At 38.0% G+C, this 20,787-nt stretch overlaps 1 protein-coding gene across 2 annotated transcripts; it reads left to right on the plus strand.

The window, feature by feature from the left end:
* The first annotated feature begins 10,185 nt into the window (after window positions 1–10,185).
* Window positions 10,186–20,633, plus strand: LOC144635322 (calmodulin-like). Of its 2 annotated transcripts, none has more exons than XM_078494435.1 (5): window positions 10,186–10,260; window positions 15,557–15,587; window positions 15,831–15,974; window positions 18,740–18,982; window positions 19,833–20,633. In XM_078494435.1, exons 1-5 carry the CDS (start codon window positions 10,258–10,260, stop codon window positions 19,856–19,858), a joined length of 447 nt encoding a protein of 148 aa, XP_078350561.1. In that variant the 5' UTR covers window positions 10,186–10,257; the 3' UTR covers window positions 19,859–20,633. The 2 variants fall into 2 exon arrangements, with proteins under 2 accessions (XP_078350561.1, XP_078350559.1); XM_078494433.1 differs by lacking the exon at window positions 10,186–10,260 and adding an exon at window positions 13,694–14,015.
* Window positions 20,634–20,787: the final 154 nt, after the last annotated feature.

A 20,787-nucleotide genomic window follows, 5' to 3' on the forward strand; every position in this document is an offset into this window, starting at 1 on the left:
TTCAACAAACAAGAACTAATTGAGTTATCAAATTGTCACGGAATGGCACGCTCTTATTTTGTTTTTGCTATCGATCGTAGTTGCTTTTAACAGCAAAGTTAAAACTTGTACCGGTTCATTAAATGTTTGAACGAGATGTTTTACAGTTGATTTCAGTTTACTTTGGCCGCCCGCTTTGCGAAGTTTGTTGGGAAATTGGAAACTTTGTTATGAAGTTGCCAATTACGTTGCGAGTTTGCGAATCAAATTGCGAACTTCGATAAGTTCCCAACTCAGTCGGCCCGACTGAACTTTCGAAGTTTTGGTGGTTGAGGAGAAACAAGACATGTTGCTCGAAAGTCATGGCGATTTCTCGAAGATTTTAGAGCTTGTCAAGGAAAGTTGAAGTAGCTTGAAGTGCAAGACAACGTTTCGCATCAGCGATCACGCAAGTGATTTGCCGATAAATAAATTTTATGCAGGTAGAAATTTGGTCAAATTTTAAATTTTTTTGTATGAAATCACATATTGAACGATTTCTGTGAGGCACAATCTTCACTGTCTTCAATTTCAAGTCTTTTGCGTTTGTAAACCGGATGAAACTGGATGGTTTACCCATATGTAAAATTGATTTTAATCGAAGCCGACGCGACGCGACAGACTAATTTGTTCCGGACAACATGTTTACGGTTCGCTGAACCTAAAAGTTTTTTAATTTTTATGACATTTGTTTCCAACAGTTTAGCGTAGCAAAGCCCTTTTTGATAACAAAATTATAGAAGGTTTTATTAATTTCGGGCCGAAGTTGGGAACTTTGTATCGAAGCTCACAATTTGATTCACAAACTCGCAACCTATTTGGCAAAGCAGACGGTAAAAGTAATGACAACATTATTCTTCAAATCTGCTTCGTGCAAATGTTATATGTTATTTTTACACTGGTAAGGAAAGCTAGCCGAAAAAGCTAGCTAATAAGACGAATAACAAGTTAGTGTTGGGCCTTTTGCTCACGGCGTGTGCATTGTAAGCAGGCGAGCGTTAAGCAAAATACGTTTCAAATCCATGATAATTCTCAACTCACCAATTAATCGTCGAGCTAAAATCTTTCAACGAAAACGAACTGCGACACATAATTTCGTCAGATTACTTCGCCTTTATAAACTGCAATTTGATTGGTTCTGATAGTACCTGAAATCTGATTGGTGTGACAAACAAACATACTTCACCCACTGACCCACTGACTGATTCACGGGACATCCTGGCGACTAAGAGCTATTTTGAAAAAATAACTCAAAAAAGTCCCGTATGAGGGCCGTACGCCTCGCTCTAGCAGGGCCGGAAAAAGCCTTACGGTCCTACTAGAAAAGCGTACGGCCCCGCTACTGCCGCGAGATGCCGAATTGGAACCAGTTGATTCCACAGCTTTGAATTCAGATGAACGATAGTTAAGATTTTTCCCTTCGGCTTCAAGTAAAAGCAAAAAATGTCCAACATGTTTATTAAAACTTTACTATCTAGAAAGCGAGGTAGTTTGCAGGCGCAAAAATCAAAACAAAACGTGTTTAAACTTGGCAATTGATGAAGAAATACTCCTGACAACAACAATAAAAAAAAATCCAAATAAAAGCCTTCAAAAAAACAACATAATCGGACAAAGACGTGTCCTGGTTTAAAGTCATGATAAACATTGAAGAAAAAACGCAAATGCGAAGTAAACTCAAATTTCTCTTTCAGTCACAACAAATGCGAGTACATGTTTACGTCGACTAACCTGATAATGACACAGTTTCCCGCTTGTTTTCACAAAGCATTTTAAGCACAATTTGGACATCAACTGTAATGTAGACCTTAACGTCGAAGAACTAACGAATCAAGGACTAAGCAGCAACAGCAGACGTTCATGAATCCTTTTTTTTTTTTTTTTTTTTTTTTTTTTTAGATAATTGACGCCTTACTTACAATAATAAGTACACTTACAATAACAGCTAGCACAATACTTACAATACTTGAACATTAGTAAAGACAACACTAATACACGATAGCCGAATTTTTTTTTTTTTTTTACAATACTTGTAATAATACGACGGAAGAAGAAGAAGAAAAAAAAAGTACACTAGAAGCGCAAAAGAAAGGTATACAACTACACACACACAATATATAGCAAGCAGCTGGCTTTGGGTAACAACAAAAGAAATTATGTGTTTTCACTGCTACAAAGGGTGGTCCACTTGTTCCTATGTTTATTATAATTACCATTTCTGATAGCAATCTCTCTTTCTGATTGAATTTTACTTTTATTGCGCTTTTCAGTGAAATGCGAACTCTGAAATTCAATCCTCAACCAACGGTTTACGCTTTTCGCTGCCGTCAATCATCTTTGCGGACCTCTCGGGAAACAGACGCTCACTTCACCTGGGTCAAAAGGTCACGTCTCTCGATTGTGATTGGTAGATTTCGATCCATTTTGTTTGTTTCTGTTTTTCATGGTTCGCTAGCTGTCGCCATAATTATGATTGACGGCAGCGAAAAACGCAATCATTACAGTCAACTCTCGTTATAGCGGACACGCTCGGGACGTCGTTTTGTGTCCGTTATATAGCGAGAGTCCGTAATAGCGGGAGTCATTTCCAGTCAAACCTCTTTCGCCGGGGATTTGGATTTTGTCCGTAATAGTAAGTGTCCGCAATAGCGGGGTGTCCGCAAGGCGAGAGTTGACTGTAGTTGGATTTTGAATTTCAGAGTTCGCATTTCACTGAAAACCGCAATAAGCAAACAAAGAAAGACCTCAAACATTGGATTTTCAGACTTGATTTTTGAAAGGTAAATGTGATATTTGCCTATTAAAAAGAAGTGGTTTAGCGCATAAAAACTAGAAGATCCTGGTTTATAGCCATAAAGAATTTCAATAGGTTTTGGATTTATGTTTTCAAAGCGTTTTACGTTCCACCATTCGATTGCCATTATCCAAAATTGTTTCACGATAGGACACTCGCAAAACATGTGTTCTAGTGTTTCATTTACATAATTACACAACTCACATACTGGTGAGGCTTTTATCTTCATTTTATATAGTCTTTGGTTTGTAGGGAGAATGTTATGGATTAATTTGTACTGAAAGCTTCTTAGTTTATTTTCTATTGTGATTTTGAAAGGTAGTTCATAGATGGCTTCCAAGTCCGTAGCATTTTGATTCTGTAGGCGGCGTTCTACAGTGGGTGGGCGAAAGGACTTTCCGACGAGCAGAGAGCGAGCTTTTTTGGCAGAAACATTATCTGCTGTTAAGACGTTTTGCGTTCTTTGATTACCTGAAGGAGTATCGAGGATTGCGGTTTTCCAGGCTTTTGGGATTGCGGCGATCACGCCTGCGTAGTCCAAAAAAGTTGTACGGACACCGAACTTGGCCTTAAAATGTTCGAAAGATAGAAAGTTTCCCTGCTCGGTTAGAAGGTCACGAATCTTTACGATTCCATTTTTATGCCACGATTTGAAATAAAATGATTTACCGCAAATCCTTATGAAACGATTGTTCCATAAGATCTCTTCTTTAAAATCTGTGGAATTAACTGGGTCATTTGAGTGAATTTCTTGCCAATTTGACAGAATCTCTTTATAAAAAATTGGAATGTTTTTTAACTCTAGGTAATTTAGATTGAAATTGCACTGAAACAGGAAAGCACCTCCATATTTTAACAAAAACGAATTAAGAAAGGCGCACCAGTTGTTTTCAGGCTCATCACAGAAACGTTTTACCCAAGCAATTTTTAGGGACTTGTTGACGTCGTTGAAATTGACCATATTGAGCCCGCCTTTGTTCACCGGGCCGATTAACGTACTTCTTTTAATTTTATCAGGCTTAAAATTCCAAATAAAAGCAAAAATTGTTTCATTTACTCTTTTGATGAAATCTGATTGAACGTGTAACACCGAAGAACTGTAAACAAGCTTAGAAAGGGCTAACGTTTTAATAATGGTTACTTTCCCTAAAATCGTTAAATGCCTACCAGTCCAGAGATTTAAAACTTTTTGAAGCTTAGAGAGCTTTGTTTCAAAGTTCATGTGTTGGCGAACTAGAGTATCGTAAGCAAAGACGACTCCAAGAGTTGTAACGTATTGTTCTGGCCATGATATTCCGAACGGACTGTACTTACCAAGTCTGCCTTTCCAAGCACCAAGCCACATTCCCTCGGTCTTGTGTCTATTTATTTTGAGTCCGGAGCACGTACCGAATTGCTCAAGAAGGGTGAATAAATTGGAAGCAGAACTGTCATCCGGCAGAAAGGAAGTAGTGTCGTCGGCATATAGGCTAAGTTTAACTGTTTTATTTCCGTTATGAAGACCTCTGATTGATTCGTCAAAACGAATTTTATGTGCAAGTGGTTCTACGGCAAGTATAAAGAGTAGTCCAGACAGTGGACAGCCTTGTCTGACTCCTCTTTGAAGAGTAAAGAATTCTGATGCGTAGCCATTGTTAATGACGCAGCTGTTAATGTTGTTATAAAAAGTGCGAATCCAATTTCGAAAACTTGGTCCAAAGTTCATAGCCTCAAGTGTCGTGAAAAGGTATTCCCATTCTAGAGAGTCGAACGCTTTCTCGACATCTAAGAAGAGAATCATTCCTTGTTTGTTTGGATTGCTATACTGTTCTATAATATCTGAAATTAATCGTATATTTTCACCAATATATCTACCTTTAATATAGCCCGTCTGATCTCTTTCTATTAAGTGAGGGAGCACTTTTTCTAAGCGTCTTGCTATACATTTGGTCGCTATTTTATAATCGGTGTTTAAAAGTGAGATAGGGCGCCAATTTTTGAGCTGAAGAAGCTCTTTGCTTTTTTTGGGAATTAGCGAAATAATTCCTCTTTTTTGTGAAATAGATAATTCGCCAAAAACTGCCGCTTCATTAAAGCAGAGAACCAGATGACTAGAGATTTCGTTCCAGAATCGGAGGTAAAACTCAGCCGTTAAACCATCTGTTCCGGGGGTTTTGTTCTTTTGAAAGGTTTTTAGTGCATCTAAGCATTCTTCTTCGGTTATTAGTCCTTCGCACACGGTCTGCATGTCTTCATTTAACTTTGGAAGTGAATTAGATTGGAGAAAAGTCGAAGATCGCGCAGGAGTATCCTTCGGGAATTGAGAGGTGTAGAGATCACTATAAAATTTTTTCATTTCATTGAGAATAACTTGCGGGTCTTGTGTGGTGAAGCCTTCGGACGTTTTCAATTTTGTGATGTGTCGTTTATTGTAGCTTCTTTTTTCGAGATTGAGGAAATATTTATTACATTTCTCTCCAGCTTCATACCACCTTGCCCTGCTTCTAACAATACAACCTTTTGTTTTCTTTTCTGCGATTTGATCGAGCTCAATCTTAAGGGTTTTTACTTCTTTTTGAAGATCTTGGTCCTCTGGATTTTGGTCAATAAGGCTGTTAATATTGTTCAAATTGTCGAGTAGTTTAAATTCTGTAGATTTTTTTTCTTTACCTTTCTTTTTGAGAAACGGATTGCAAATATGCGAATTTCCATTTTTATCATTTCCCAAAGGAGCCGTTTGTCAAGTGTGGTTTTATGCTTCTGAGCAGCATTTCTTATGATGAAAGACATTTTGTTGACGAATTCTTCGTCCTCGAGAAGAGAATTGTTGAACTTCCAGAAACCTGGACCTTTTTTTTCCTGAGAATCTTCAGGGTTGATCAAGAGGGTGATCGGAGAGTGGTCGGAATCATAATAAGATTTGATGTCACTGCTTTCGACTTGTTTAATTAATTGTTTTGAAATTAGCCAGTAGTCTAGCCTGCATTTTATCTTTCCGGAACTGTTGCTCCAGGTGAAACGGGCATCAGTTGGGTGAAGATTTCTCCAAACATCCACAAGGTTGAAACTATTGCGGAGATTTTCTATAGATTTCAAAACGTTGTCTTTGTGGTGAATATCTTTTCCGCCGAACTTGTCAAGAGCGGTTAGCGGGCAATTGAAATCTCCGCCGACGATGATTTTTTCATTTGTGAATCGACGGATAACGTCCATGAGCTTAGTAAAGAAGTTGACTTGCTGCGTTTGGTCGTTTGGTGCATATATGTTGACGAGACAGAGCTCTTTTTGATTAATGTTTGCGCTTATAATCAGAGATGTACCATTTTTTCCCAAATGAACGTCTGAAATATTAGCGTTTAGAGAAGGTCGAAATAAAGTCATGACGCCTCTACTATGTTTCGAACCGTGAGAAAAATATATATCTCCTCCCCACTCCGCTCGCCAAAAGTCCTCTATGGCCGAGTCACTGTAGGATTCTTGAAGGAGAACGATATCATATTTTCCTTGATGAAGCCATCTGAACAATTTTCGCCTTTTGATTGATTTGTTGAGGCCTCGAACGTTTAAGGAGATAATGTTTAAAGACATTTCTTTGGAATACGAGATTTTTTTCTGAAGTGTGTGTTCGCACCTTGTGCAGTGGGATAGGTGAAAACTGGTAAAAGCTTGCGTCTATCAAGCCAGCCTATTTGAAACGAAATAACGATGTACATATGCCAAAAGTGTAAACACATACCAAACACGAACCGAATAACACTAATGAAGTATAGAAGGGAAAAAAGAAGCTAATTATGCTAACTTTGTGAATTAAGGTGTGACGCAAAAAAATTCCCTCCTACAATTCCCCAGCGATTCGGAACTTTTAAGAAAACAAAGTCGGAATTCTTTGATATTTGACAAAAGTTTACGCTGTTATTTGCATATGTTTAAGCTACGGCTAAATGTTTGTTTTGTTTTGTTCTTTCGTTCATATATCTGCTGCAACTAAATAATTATTTAACTAATGTTGAGGTCTTCAGCTTTAAGGATACGAATGGGCCGCTCATCCACGGATCTTTTAATAAATATTTTTCCATCGATGGTCCACGCACTATGCCATTCTTTGTCGTCTTTTGCTTTCCTTGCTTTTCCAAAAAGTTGGCGTCGCGACTTGGTCAAGTTTTCGTTTATAAAGACTTGTGTGGTACCTGGAAATACTTGATTTACGTCGATGCGTCTGAGCTGCTTACGCGCAGAGTAGAGCTCCTTCTTTGCACGATATGATCTAAATCGTACTATGATAGGTCGAGGCTTGTGTGCAAATCGCGGGTTTTGAGCCATCCTGTGGCAAATATCAATATCACCTTTTGCAATTTTGACGTTTAACAGATTTCCGAGTTTAATGATGAGCTCAGAGATATTTTCGTCGTCTTCTTCGGGAAAATCGTGAAATTCTAAATTGTACTTTCGAGTATATTGTTCGAGGTCGTCTAGATTAGAGTTTGTTGATTTTAAATCATTGCGAAGTTTACTCACTTGGTCAGCCTCTTTGTTCAGAGCATTTTGTAATCTCGTCACCTCGGTCTTGAGGTTTACATTTTCTTTTTCCACTTTCTCCAGCTTTTCGACGTGGAACTCCAAAGATGTTCTCAGCTCTGCGTACTGCTCTTTGAGGTCTTTGTTTTCCTTCAAGAGTTGGTCCGTATTCTCTTGTATTGTCTTTAGTATTTTCCAGATTTCCTTGTTGGAGACCGCCTCGCCGCTTTCGTCAGCCGAAGCGCTGCCAGGCGATGCGCTCATTTTTGAAGTTTTGGAGGGAGGCGAGCCAGTATTTCGTTGTTTTCGTTTCTTTCTATTTGCACCCATTAAAAAGGGCGCATTTTGAAGTCCCAAATACCAAAGATAACGCTTTGCTGGGGAAAAAGAAGGCCACACTGAAAATCAGCCTCCGGTCGCCATGAGACTCGTCCCAGGTCGACGTTCATGAATCCTACTGATCCTACGATCCGTGGTAAACAAAACAACTTCAACTTGAAGCCGAAGGGAAACGATGCGAAGCAAAATCCTGAACTGCCAGTACAATCCCTTTCCAAGTCTTTATGTAGTTTCATAGATAAAGACCTAATGTTGTTGTTAACATCCAAAATCCTTCTTGGTGGAAAATTAATTAATCCTCTCGTTCAAACCAGTTGTGAATTTCGGCTCAGAAAAAACGTCACTGAGTTGTTCAATCAGGTTCAATTCAGTCTTTGCTGAGACGAGCACGACTAGCCGAAACGTCCTTTGTTGTAGTCCTCCACAAACGTTTTCTTTGAAATTTCTACTAACTGCAATCCTGTACGAGGAATTTAGTGGGATTTCAATCTTCTTGGAATCCGATGGAGCTAAACTCGGAGATTTGGTTGACAATTTTTACAGAAGTTTTAAAACTTTGTACGCACATCGCAGTTGAAATGCACTTTACTGGCTTCCCAAACAAATTACGAGCTACCATTGGCTTTTCAAAATGCGCGCGAAACGGGCAGCCGCGTCTGCATCCACGAAAGAAAAACAATAAAAAATTCAGTGGCCATATGATAAAATGCTTATTGACTGAGTTAAGTCGGGCCGGACGTCCTGACCTTGAGCCAAATATTTTCCCGTCCGGCCCTCCCACTCAGTCAATAAGTACATAATCTTTCCGCCATTTCGAAACCGGAATGTGTTGAACTAAACTTTCGGCGCGAAAGTTGCCGTTACGGTCTGCTAAAACTTCAAAGTTTGACACCTGAAACGCTGACGTTTCACGTCATTTGAAAACATGTTTTCGGCGCGTGCGTTCACAAGTAGATGCAATCGATGGTATCAGGGTACATTAAATTTACCATATATGAAGTACCTACCTTAGGTCGCCCAACTACCGCTGACAGAAGAGCTTGCGGACTCCAGGCTCGTTTCCTGGGGCTCGAGATTGTTGTCCGGAGCCAAGTTGTTGTCTATTAGGTTTGAACACCGATATTAGAAATTAGATAATAAAACTTATGAATATTTTTTATAAGAAATGAACTGGAGGTGACCAGCCAATTTTGTTGCTCCAAGAATCCTTTCCTGATTAAACCAGTGGCTTATTCTCTCTTACTCCTGGGGAAGGGGAACAAATTAACCGGCCTTCGAATTAATTCAGGTCGAAGGACGCAGTTGCAACTATTTCCTTAACGACGCGTTAATGGCCGTTTTTATGGTAAAGACGACTAAGTTGTCTAGACGTCTTGAACGTCTAAACGTTAAAGGCGTTGGTATACAAACGGGACGATAGAGACGGTTTTAGAAAAAAAAAAATATATAAAAAGACTGGGTTCAACACTCGAAGGACACTGGACACGAAGACGTTAAAGCCATCAGAGGTTAAAGAAGTCTGTCTTATTTACCGTTTTTATACTAGTAAACGGCGTCCCGTTTTTATACTAGACGTCTTAAACGTCTGAGATGTTAAAGCTATCCGTTAAGAGCGTCGTTCATACGCTCTTACGAAAAGACGTTAAAGCCATCAGACGTTAAAGGCGTCTGTTTTAATTACCGGTTTTTATGCTAGACGTTTATGTCGTCTCGAGACAGCTTCAACGTATCAGACGGCTTTAACGTCTCTAGCATAAACACGGCCAACGTTATTCCTTATGATATGTAAATAATCGTTATGGCATGATGCGAATTATTGTTATGACGCGATGTGAATATCCGTTATGATGTGTGAACATTCGTTATCTTACCAGCCAACAAGAGACAGTATTTCTCAAAAATAATATTGTGATACACACAAGCTGGCTCCGAGCTCATACATGTCAAATTAAACTAATCAATTTTTTAATCCCACTGGAAAATGTCACTACAATGATAACATTCTATCATTCTCGCTGTTTTCACGTTATCTAACTAATAATTATTTTATTCTTTTGTATTCAAGAGCTATATTGGTTTTCTTAAAATAATGAGGTATTCAACGCTTTAAAACCCCACTGTGAAACTTATCTCTCGGGAAGCTAACAAGCTGCATGTCATTACTATTCAATTTTCCCTGATATTTACTGTAGTCGAAAGGCTATTGGCTAAAACCAGAATAATAACTAACAAATTACTTGAAAAAATCTAATTTATCACCTAATTTCTCGTTACATGCAATTATTTTGACGTTTGGAAATCAGTAATAACCAACAAACGATGCACTCAGTTCAGCATCTCTGTCAAGTTAAGTCGTTTAACTTCTCACGTTCCTTTTTTGCGCTTTAAAAAATATCTTTTGCTGACAGGTGGTAATTCATTAAAATTTTATACGAAAAGAGCTTTTATGCCAAAGTGATTGCTTTTTTTATTGTCAAAGCTGTTAAAAAGGAAGTAATAATATCCCAGCGAAACTGACTAGCAACGTACCTTTAATGCATGCATATAATGAGCGAATGTCCAATAAATATTAACATTTTTAATTTAGACCCGTCCTTCGAGGCTGTCATATTATGGTGAGTAGAGAAAGTTTATTTATTTCATTGACAACAAGAGTGCGAGAGAAGTTTCGCGTATTTTTCAGTCATGTTGCTTGCCTTGACTACGCTTAATTTGGTAATTTTTATTTTAACAAAATGTTGTTAATATCATGCGCGCATTTTACAGTGTTCTGTGTTTGATACTCGAATGTTAAACCATATCTGTCGTTCAAATGGTTTCCCGATCACCTTATTTGTATCAATAACAGACATATGGCTTTCCATTTTAAACGCATTAAAAGAAAATAAATGATAGTTCGGCAGATATATCAACATGAAATAGAAGAACCGCTTTTTCGTGAATCGAACTTTGAAAACTCGTTTCTAAGATACGTGTAAATTTGGTAAAAATTTAAAGTTGCGGTTAAATCAGAAAGAGAAGTGAATTGATACTGAACGTTAAATAACCGTATACAAATCTTTACAATTTCAAGATAGAGCCGATGACTTGCCCCTAAAAGATTTTAGCGTATTTTTAAACATTTATTTTATTGTGTCAAACTATCATGATTAATTTTCTCTGTTGCCAAGCGCTATTTATTTCGATCATTTAACGGCAAACGAAGACACAACAGAAATTTTCCATCGTTTTCAGTTGACGTCACGAAAATATCAACTAGGAGGCGGGAAGTTTGTTTTTCCATTTTTTAGGGAATAACTGATGTAAGATAACTTATGATGTCTGTTAATTCTGTTAATGGCCTACATTTCCGAACTGTCGTGTAAATTTTTAATTTATTTACTTGCTAAACAAAACATACGTGATCCGCAAAAAACATGGTGAGTAGAATTTTATTAAGAAGTAAAGCTGGTCGTCGAGAAACCGAGTGTGTTACTTATGGCGATAAAAAGAGCAGAAACTGTTAGATTAAAGCTTGTTTCTTTACTTCAGAACAGCTGAAAATACTTAGAAATCCTTAAACCAGGTGCTTTGAAGGAAAGATGGTGAATTTATTCATGTTTTAATAACTTGAAGAAAATTAGAAACCCTACAAAACAAAACGACATATGCTGTTCGCACTGGTTTCACATCTGACAAATCAGAAGTAGGCAGTATGTTTTATTTTTCTTGATTTTAATTTTATGATTAAGAAATACCGAAAAAAAAAACATAAACAAATGAACACGGTGATAACATTCAGATATAACCGAGAAACCAGCTAAGACAGCTAAGTGCTAAAAATAAAAATAAATAAATTATCTTTATTAAGACACGGTGAGGATTAAAGCTATAAGCTTGTGGGGCCGTGTATTCCCGATCGAATTGGAATTTGAAAGTGTTGGTTTTTGTGGAGGGAGGAAAACCGGAGAACCCGGAGAAAAAACCTTCGGAGCAAGGACGAGAACCAACAACAAACATATGACACCGGGCCGGAATGAAATCCGGGTCACATTGGTGGTAGACTGTCCACAGCCCTCTATTTTTTCGTGTTTTTTCGATCGATGAGCGCGCGGTGAGAACGGCAAGAGAACTGGACGCCAGCGCAAAACGGAAGAAGCAAGGCGGTGGGGGGCGCCCCCCTCCCCCCGCGCCTCGCTTCGTTTGCTTTTTTGCGTTGAAAAATCGAGAGGCTGTGGACAGTCTACATTGGTGGGAGGCGAGGGCTCTCACCACTGCGCCATCCCTGCTCCCCTTAGTGCTGTCGCTTGAAATGAGATTCTCCGTACTGGCTGTCATGTATTCTTTTTTAATGTTAATTGTGAGAATTTGTCGCTACACCAAGACAGTCACCTGTTATCATCACCTGTTCTTTTAACAATCAAAGAGGGAGGGGGCGCGTGGTGAGAGCGCCCCCCTCCCCCTGGCGCCGGTCCGTTTTCCGGGTTTTTCCGCTTTTCCCCCCCCAAAACCCTTAAAAAAAAAAAAGAACCCCCAGGGGAAAACCCCCACTGATTTTTTAGATGAGATTCGTCACGAATCAATCTCAGAATTTACTGAGGCGTGAAGTGTCCTAACCAATCAGAGAGAAGGTGTGATTTATTCGGCCAATCAGATGTAAAAACAAACAGGTCGTGCTACGTCATGCAGGACGTTCCCGCGCTCGCTGCCGGTTACTTGTTTCCACTTCGAGCTTTGATTGGTCTATAAAAGGAACTGTGTCACGGATTTTAACCAAATTTAGACATAAAAAAATGGCCACCAAATTGAGTGTAATAGAATAAATTATCACTTTAAAAAGCACTGAAAAAACATTTCCATAACAAGGTTAACACAAAAGAAGATACGGACAGACAAAAATGGAGAATATTAAAACGGACTGCGATATGGGTTTTTCAAAACCGTGAGGCTGAGCAGTTTTAGAAGTTTGTTTGTAATTAACTTTAATTATAATGCTGGGGAGACATATTTGTTTGTAATGAAGCTATGGTTTGAGTCTGGTTTTGTCATTTAGATCCACAGAAATAATTTCTTCGCTAACATACAGTTTCATAGCGAGCATTTGGCCAAACTTATTCAAACAGAATAGACTAAACTCAGCAGTGACACAGTCCCTTTAAAATATTTTTTTGTTAACAATGGCCGTGATTGGTTCTGGGATTTATACTTTGGTTTGAATTTCGATAATGGCTTATCTTGGAAGGCAAATTATTCGTCAAGAGAAGTTAAAAAAAATTATATGTCTGAAAAACCGTCATAACATGTAGAACGTGCAAGAGATGAACTTGTCGGGTTTTTTAAGGGGAAAGGGGTCAAGGTTAGTCTAAATACAGTTGCCTCCCTGTAGAGATGCGAGGTGGTTGTATTCGCAAGCTAGGTCTGCATGGCAACAACTGAATTCAACAGAAAAACAAAAAGAAAATCTCTCTTGATTATTCTGAATCCTGACTAGTAGACATTACATGGTATGCGTTACGTATTTTTCTTTCTTGTGAGAAAATAAATACTACAGCCAATCATATTAAGTGTGTTTTGACTGCTTCGATTCCTAAAGAGAAATGAGGGAAATATTCAGTCTCGATTATGGTATCAATATTACGTGTCCTAAGAACAACAAACCAGTCTAAATATTTTTTACATAATAAAATATTCTCTTAAACTTCCGTCGTGCCCTGAAGGATTATTGAATAAATAAAAAGCTTTCGAAATTTTTGAAGTCAAAAATATACTGCTTGCTACAAGCCTGTTTTTACTCTTTTTTGTTACTTTTTTGTTACTCTTTTTTGTTAGAACTAAGTTTGTTAAGTATTGCTTGGGAATCAAACAGTGAAATCTCTCTCTTACAAGAATATCAGTATTAACAGAGAAGAAAAAGAAAACAAAAACAGGCAAAAGTATACAGAATTGTTTCCCTTTCCAGTGAGATGTTTTGACAAATTTGAAGTCCCCAAACGGAATCAACTTTTGTCAAACACCGTAAGCGCCACCTTATTAACAATACAGAATTGACAGCTGTTAACGATTTTATTTTGATATATATTTTTTTACAAAATTCTAGCGGCAAAGCTTTCATTCAATTTCAAGTGGATTGTGTGGTTGATAAGACATTGCGTGTCCTTGACAGAAATAACAGTCTGAGGGGTTCCTAACTTCTCAATATCTCAGAATTCAAGGAGGTCTTGCAACGTAATGAAACATTTATGCCTTTATTAACTGACCCCATTCAACCTTAACTGGTGGTCTAAATTTGAAAGCGGCCATAACCGACTAAACAAACACAGAAGAAGTGTCGCTTCTCGCTTAAACCTGTTTTAAAGAGTGAAAATATTTCGTTAAAGAAATGGCAGACATGGTAAGTTAAATATGAACTTTTTTCGACTTGTTAGAAATCACTCAGCATGTAGGAAATATAGCTTAAAATCCTTATCGGTCGGTCATCTAATTTAATATCTCAATTTTGGCTAAACTGATGCTTTAGTTTATCGCCTATTGCGTAATGTATAAAATTTAACCAAAATTAAAGAACATTGCTTTGAAATTTTAGGTTTTTATTGACACGGATTAAATAAGGACTTGTCAAGAACGTTGCCAAAATTCAACGTTATTTTAAGAATTGATGCCTAACAATTATTTTAAGCAGGTGTTTCAGTTTTAGAGTGAGGCACGACGAAAAGCTCTTTTGAAGTTTTATATACCTGAATTCTTAAGCTATACTTTGTTTTTTTGTTTTTAAGAAAATTAAATTAAAACTGACTGTTAAAATCTGAGTAAGGCATCCGAGATTTGTGAAATACATTCGTGCCTAGTTCTGCTCATTCGTTTTACATGCTATGATGCAGGGGTGTTTGCAATAAATATGTAATGTTTTCAATCTGAAAGTCATACAAAACGCCCACTTGGCCAGCTTCTGAATTTCCCTCAAAACAGAAGGAACACCAGACCTCGAAACTTTTTATAAACATACCGTATTGTCGGACGTGGGGTATTAAAAAGGCCTTTAATCTGCGAAATATCATGATTTCGGATTATTCAAAGACAAATGTTAGTAACACTAACCTTTTTAAACTAATAAATTAGACCCTTAACGACGAAAATATTGTATTTATGCTTGAGGCGTTTTGCAGCATATATTCTTTCAGGTGGCGCGCGTAATCACGGTACAATTCAGAGGGTTCCTAAAATAAAAAGTGAGGGATAAATCCCATTCCAGCTTATTTTTTGCCCAAATCCAAGTCTCTTCAGGTCCTTTAATTCAGGTATATCTGGTCGGATGCGGACACTCCTGTCCTCTCCCTTTTCTTATATATGGAGTTTAGGTTATTATCATTTCTTTTCTCTTTTCAAAAAGTGTAAAGCCCGGGCCAAACGAGGATGAGAGTTGACGAGAGTTCAAACTCTCGCTTTCGTTTGGCTTGAAACTCCTATGCACTCTCATCGACTCTCATTTCCTCTCATCGACTTTGAACGTGCTCAAATTTTTCATGAGAGTCGATGAGATTTTACTCTCGTTTGGCCCAGTTGGTGATAGTTGATGAGAGTTGATGAAAACTCTTATGAGAGTCAACTCCCATCAACTCTCATCCTAATTTGGCCCGGGCTTAAAGTTCGATATTCCTACTTCACAGATGCCTATCTCCCAGTAGATAGACATTCCCTGTAATTCTATGACGGGCATGCTCATACACGGGTACGCCGGACTCCATGTACAGTCCTCGATCAATGTTGTCCATTTTAGAAGCTTTAAGACTGCAAAACAGTCGGGGGGTTTCTAAAGTAGTTGAAAAAAGCGCTTATCGGGAGGCGCAAAGTTGATGCGCGAAGGCGACTGTTCTGCAGTCTAAGACGATTTAGATTCCTTAAAATCTAATACTTGATTATATTTTATTCCTATAGGCGTCAAAATTAACCGAGGAACAAATAGAAGGTAAGTAATGTTGTGCACAAGTTATTCTTAACAGAAGCTAGATCACACAGACCAGTGTTAATGTTAAATGTTAAAGTGTGGCTCTACTCAATCCAACGGCATCAAATACGTATCCCTTCTCCCCCCCCCCCCCGCCCACCCCTTCCGAGCGATACTCCTAGTCGCTTCACGATCAGGTCGTTTAGACGGTCCCGCATTAAACACTTTCAAAAGGAACAAATCTTTTTTTTGCTTTCACTCCAGACTTCCGGAAAGCGTTTCTACTTTTTGATAAAGATGGTAACGGCAGGATAACCGCAGACGAGTTGAGTGAAGTCATGAGATCGCTTGGTCAAACTCCTACTAATAAAGAAGTTGAAGCGATGATTCAAAAAGCTGACCAAGATGGTAAGACATATTGGCCTTCTCTGGGACCCAAAGTCGCCATAACTTTGGGCGTCTTAAGGCGACTTAAGGCGACTTAAGGTCAAATAAAGGGCGATTTTGAGCGCCTTTAGGTGACCGTCAGTGTTACATAGTTTACTATTTATAAACTATATACAAGGAATTTGAGGCGACTTATTGCGAGTTTAGGCGACTTTGGGCAACTTTGGGTCCCAGAATAGCTACATATCGCACTGCGGTGGAATCACGATTTCTCGAACCTCAAAGAGAAACGAAGACTGGTTTGAAAAATCAGGGTAAAACTGCAATGTTCGGCATACGGGAACAAATCCAAGGGAAGCGATGTTTGGTTCTAGTTACCGGGAGCTTTGAGAAATCCAGGGTTCGATAAAAAAGGATTTCACTGCATTTTGTCAATGATGTTGATCACTTCTTTTTGTGAAACTGCCCAACACAAAAGTAATGCTCAATAGCTTTCATTTTAATTGCTGGACATAAAGGTTTCATCCACAGCCATAGAACCACCCTGCACAGCAGACTGAATAACATTACTACATGAAAGGTGCTCGAGAGCTATAGGTTTTATTTCAATGGTCGCACACTAGGGTTTTATCCACAAACTTACTCTGAGTTTATCAGTAACTTTCATTTGAATGGTAGCGTACTAGGGTTTCTTCTGACAGACTTCAAAATTAGGACCTCCTTGCGTAATATAATTAACTGCACAACATGAAGTGTTGCTCAATAACTTTCGTTTAAATTGACACACACCGGGGTATCATCCACAGACTTCAAAGTAAAAGCAACCATCTTTTTTTTTTTTTTTTTTTTTTAATGCATTTATTTAATAACACACGTTACATAAAGTGAAAAAAAATAAAAAACAGTTACAAAAAAAAAAGAAGATAAAAATACATCAAGTTACACAATTTAACCGATAAAGCCTAACTTACTAACAAATACTTTTAACTAGTCTAAATTTTTATATAAATTTCTCTACACGGTATTTAAAATTAAGTTTCCTAACGAATTCAATTACCCCAGGCTCTATTTGATTAAGTTTCTGATTGTAAAGGTAATACTTAGCTAATAACATGCAGTAATTTAATTTCTTTTTTAGAGAGTGTCGTTGCAGTTGAGCAGAATTTAGTGATTTACCAAAGAGCAGTTCTTCATCACTTTGCGTAAAGGAGGTGCCGTTTTCTTCATTGAAGTGTTGTAAAACTTTATGAAAGAATTGTTTAGAAAGGTGGCAGTCGATGAAAGTATGACTTATCGAATCTGGATGACCGCAGTAGGTGCAGTCCGAGTTGTTCGATACTCCAAAGAGGTGAAGTTCCTTTTTGGAGACAAGTATCCTATGAGCAAGTTTGAAGTAAAATTCTTTAAGTTTGTTCTCTTTGCACATAAATTTAATTTGCTTAAAGTAGTTTTTCCAATGAATATCATTTGATGATAGATCTCGTTCCCATTTACTAAGTGCAATTATTTTGGGAATACTTTTCTTTATAAAAAGCCAGTAATAGTCTTTGTTTTTTGTTTTCGTAAGATCGATCGATATTGTAGGTGACAATTGAAAATTCACACTATCAAGAAAGAGTGACTTATTTAATTGAGCATGTTTTGCTCTTTCTACTAGATGTTTCGGAATTGCAGATATGATTTGGTAATAATTTAAGAAGTTGCACTTAACTGTGTATGTTTGTTTGAATTCTTGAAATGATAAAAACTTTCCGTTCTCGCTGAGAATATCTTGGATAGAGACAATTCCTTCTTCAAACCAGCTTTTCAGAAAAATCGGCCTATTCCCAATGAGAATTTCTTTGTTTTTGAACAGTATCATTTCTTGTCCATTGTCACTTTCATACAGGGTTTTAAGTTCTAAAAAGTACCACAATACCTGTTTGTAAAAAGGAGGTATATCAGTCTGGTTGAGAAATTTTTTATCGTAATTACAACGTAATAGAAAGTTTAAACCACCGTATTCTCTGAAAAAATGATAGGGAATTGCCTTCCAGTTCTCCTTCCTTGACAGCGCGTCGGTTATCAAAAATCTAGAAATCCAAGCAAGTTTTAATGATTTAGCTATTACCTCCATATTTGGCACACGTAATCCTCCGTCAACATAGTCTTGATACATGACTTGCCTTTTAACTTTGTCCGGTTTTTTACACCAGATAAAGTGAAAAAAAGCAACCATCTTTTATTACACAAGTTAGACGATTGAGAAAGCAGTTAATAAGATATATGTGCAGCCCCGGGTGGGGAGAATAATAAACAGTACCATTTGAAAGGTACAACTCAATAACTTTCAAAGCGTAAAAACAACATCCCATAAAAAGCATTGCTAAGTACTTTTCACACTTGAATTTCGTCAACAGATCAGACTCAAAGTTCTCAGGGGTTTTTTTCCCGTTAAAATAAAAGAGAAGACCCTGGAAACGCGCACGGGGCAGCAACAGATTTAACAGTTTCACTTAATTACTCGAACATTTTCTTTTTTTGTAGAATGATTAGCCAAAATTTTAGTTTACAACTAAAACACAAATTGCTTTCAAGGGAAAGCATACCGCACCCCCCCCCCCCCCGCCCCCCTTCCCCTCCAATAAAAATTCCGATTCCGGCGCGTGGGTGAAGCAGGGGAGTTGTCACGCAATTACATATCGTCACGCCCGTGCACTACAGTGTCACGCCTAAACACAAGATCGTTCAACATAGATATTAGAGAATTGAGAATCTCATCACGCAGGAATTTGTGCTTCTTTTAGGTGATGGCTCGATTGACTTTATGGAGTTTCTAGAAGTAATGGCGAGTAAAATGAGTGAACACACGTTCGAGGATGATCTCCGTGACGCTTTCCAGCTGTTTGACAGAGACTCTAACGGTTACATCTCCAAAAGGGAACTAACTTTTGTCATGACTAGCTTGGGTGAACAAATGTCTGACGCCGCAGTGGAAAACATGATCAAAGAGGTCGACTTGGACGGAGATGGCAGAGTAAACTACGAAGGTACTACAATCAAACGGAAGTCAATTCATATTTATAAAAAAATGTGGACTGTGCTCACACTTGGTACCTTGGCATGTTGTCCAAGTACGATTCTCTCTCGGCACTCGTGTGAACACACTATTTTCTCAAGTGCCCCCGCCAGAATTCGGGTATGGTGCCCGTGCCCGCTCGACCGTGTTCTCCGGCACTTAGGGGTACTTGGGTACTTGAGTACTTGGGTCCCAGTGTCTGAACATATAGGCTGTGTTCACACTTGGTGCCTGGGCACGGTGCCCGAGTATGATTCCCGCCTGGCACCAATGTGAACATGCTTTTTTTCAAGTGCCCACGCCATAATTGGGGCACGGTGCCCATTCCCATACTCGGGCACAATAGATCTGGGGTACTTTGGTTTTCTGTGTCTGATCACGACGCTATTGTTTGCCGGTGCTCAGGTACCAGTGTTCGGGCACTAAGTGTGAAAACGGCCATAAAAACATTTTTTTGCGGGTTCCCAGGCATCAGCAGTTTGGGGACCAAGTGTGAACATAGTCTAAAACCGACGAGCTGTCACGAGGGTTGCTCACGAACGGGAGAAGAAAATCGAAGAAAACGACTCTAATAAGTCTAATAACAAACACAATCCAATTTTAAACTGGCTATTTGTTTAACCCCAAAGAAGACAGTAACGCCGAAACATTGGAGTTTCATCGGGCAAAATAGCGTCATAAAAAACGCTTAATTATTATAAACAAAAGGAGGGCCCTTAGCGAAGAATAGAGAGGGAAAATTATGATTGTCATTGGCTAAAGTTAACATGAAAATTCGAATCTTTCCTCCTTTTAGTTGTATCTTTATTTTCTTATTGCAGAATTCATCAGGATAATGAAGAAATGATTCAACACGTCCAGAGGCCAGTCTTCATCCGCTTGTGGATATAAATTTCAGTTTAACACTTTATGTAATATAGTATCGTCTTAGAATAATATAACTTGGCTAGAATTTTTTCAATGATGTTGTTTTTTACAAAAATGTGAAATATGTTTACTCTATGTGTTACTTATATATAGTTTATTTCCAGTTACCAGTTTGTACATAAAAAGCGTTTATAAACAATCCTTTCTTTAAATTAAAATCCAAACTCAGGAATTAAAGAACTTGAGAGAGATTTAAAAAATGCTCGATTGAGACTCCGGCTGACATAGTTTGCAACTTTCTGCATTTTTAACCAAAGTGTTTTACAATATTAACAGTGTAATTCTCTGCTTTGGCTTTTTTCTGCTACGCTTCATTACACCTTTTCTTCAAGAACGCAGTGTGGCCGATTGATTTTGCCTTCAACCAATAAATATCTTATCTATACAGGCCTCATCTAGGTTGCAATCATGTTTTTTTAACTTTTGTATAAATAAAGTTGCTTTAGGTCTACCTTTACGGTAACCTTACCATGACCATAGAGTTGCGCATAGAATTAATTAAATATTTGGTAAAGAAAGGCACGATTTAAAAAATTCCTGTATTTGAGAAGTATGTCCGGGTCATATGTACATGAATGTTCGTCACTTTGCTGTATAAAAAAAGTTTTATCTGTAAAAATAGTTTTATCTATCCTTGTTACAAGACATTGTTGCCATGTGGAATCGACTAAATAAATGTTTCTTACGTTTCACAACTTATTGTCATATTTTTATGTTTGATTTATTCAACCCTTTCAGAAAAGATTAACAATAACAAACAACACGGCGAATACAAGCTTATGTGGCGTTTATGGAACTTTTGAGGCTATGTCTCTGTAACTTGCGATCAGGCGTTCCTTTTTTCTTTTC

Source organism: Oculina patagonica, chromosome 13 (assembly GCF_052425735.1).
Source record: "Oculina patagonica isolate OP01 chromosome 13, crgOcupat, whole genome shotgun sequence".
Taxonomy (NCBI): domain Eukaryota; kingdom Metazoa; phylum Cnidaria; class Anthozoa; order Scleractinia; family Oculinidae; genus Oculina; species Oculina patagonica.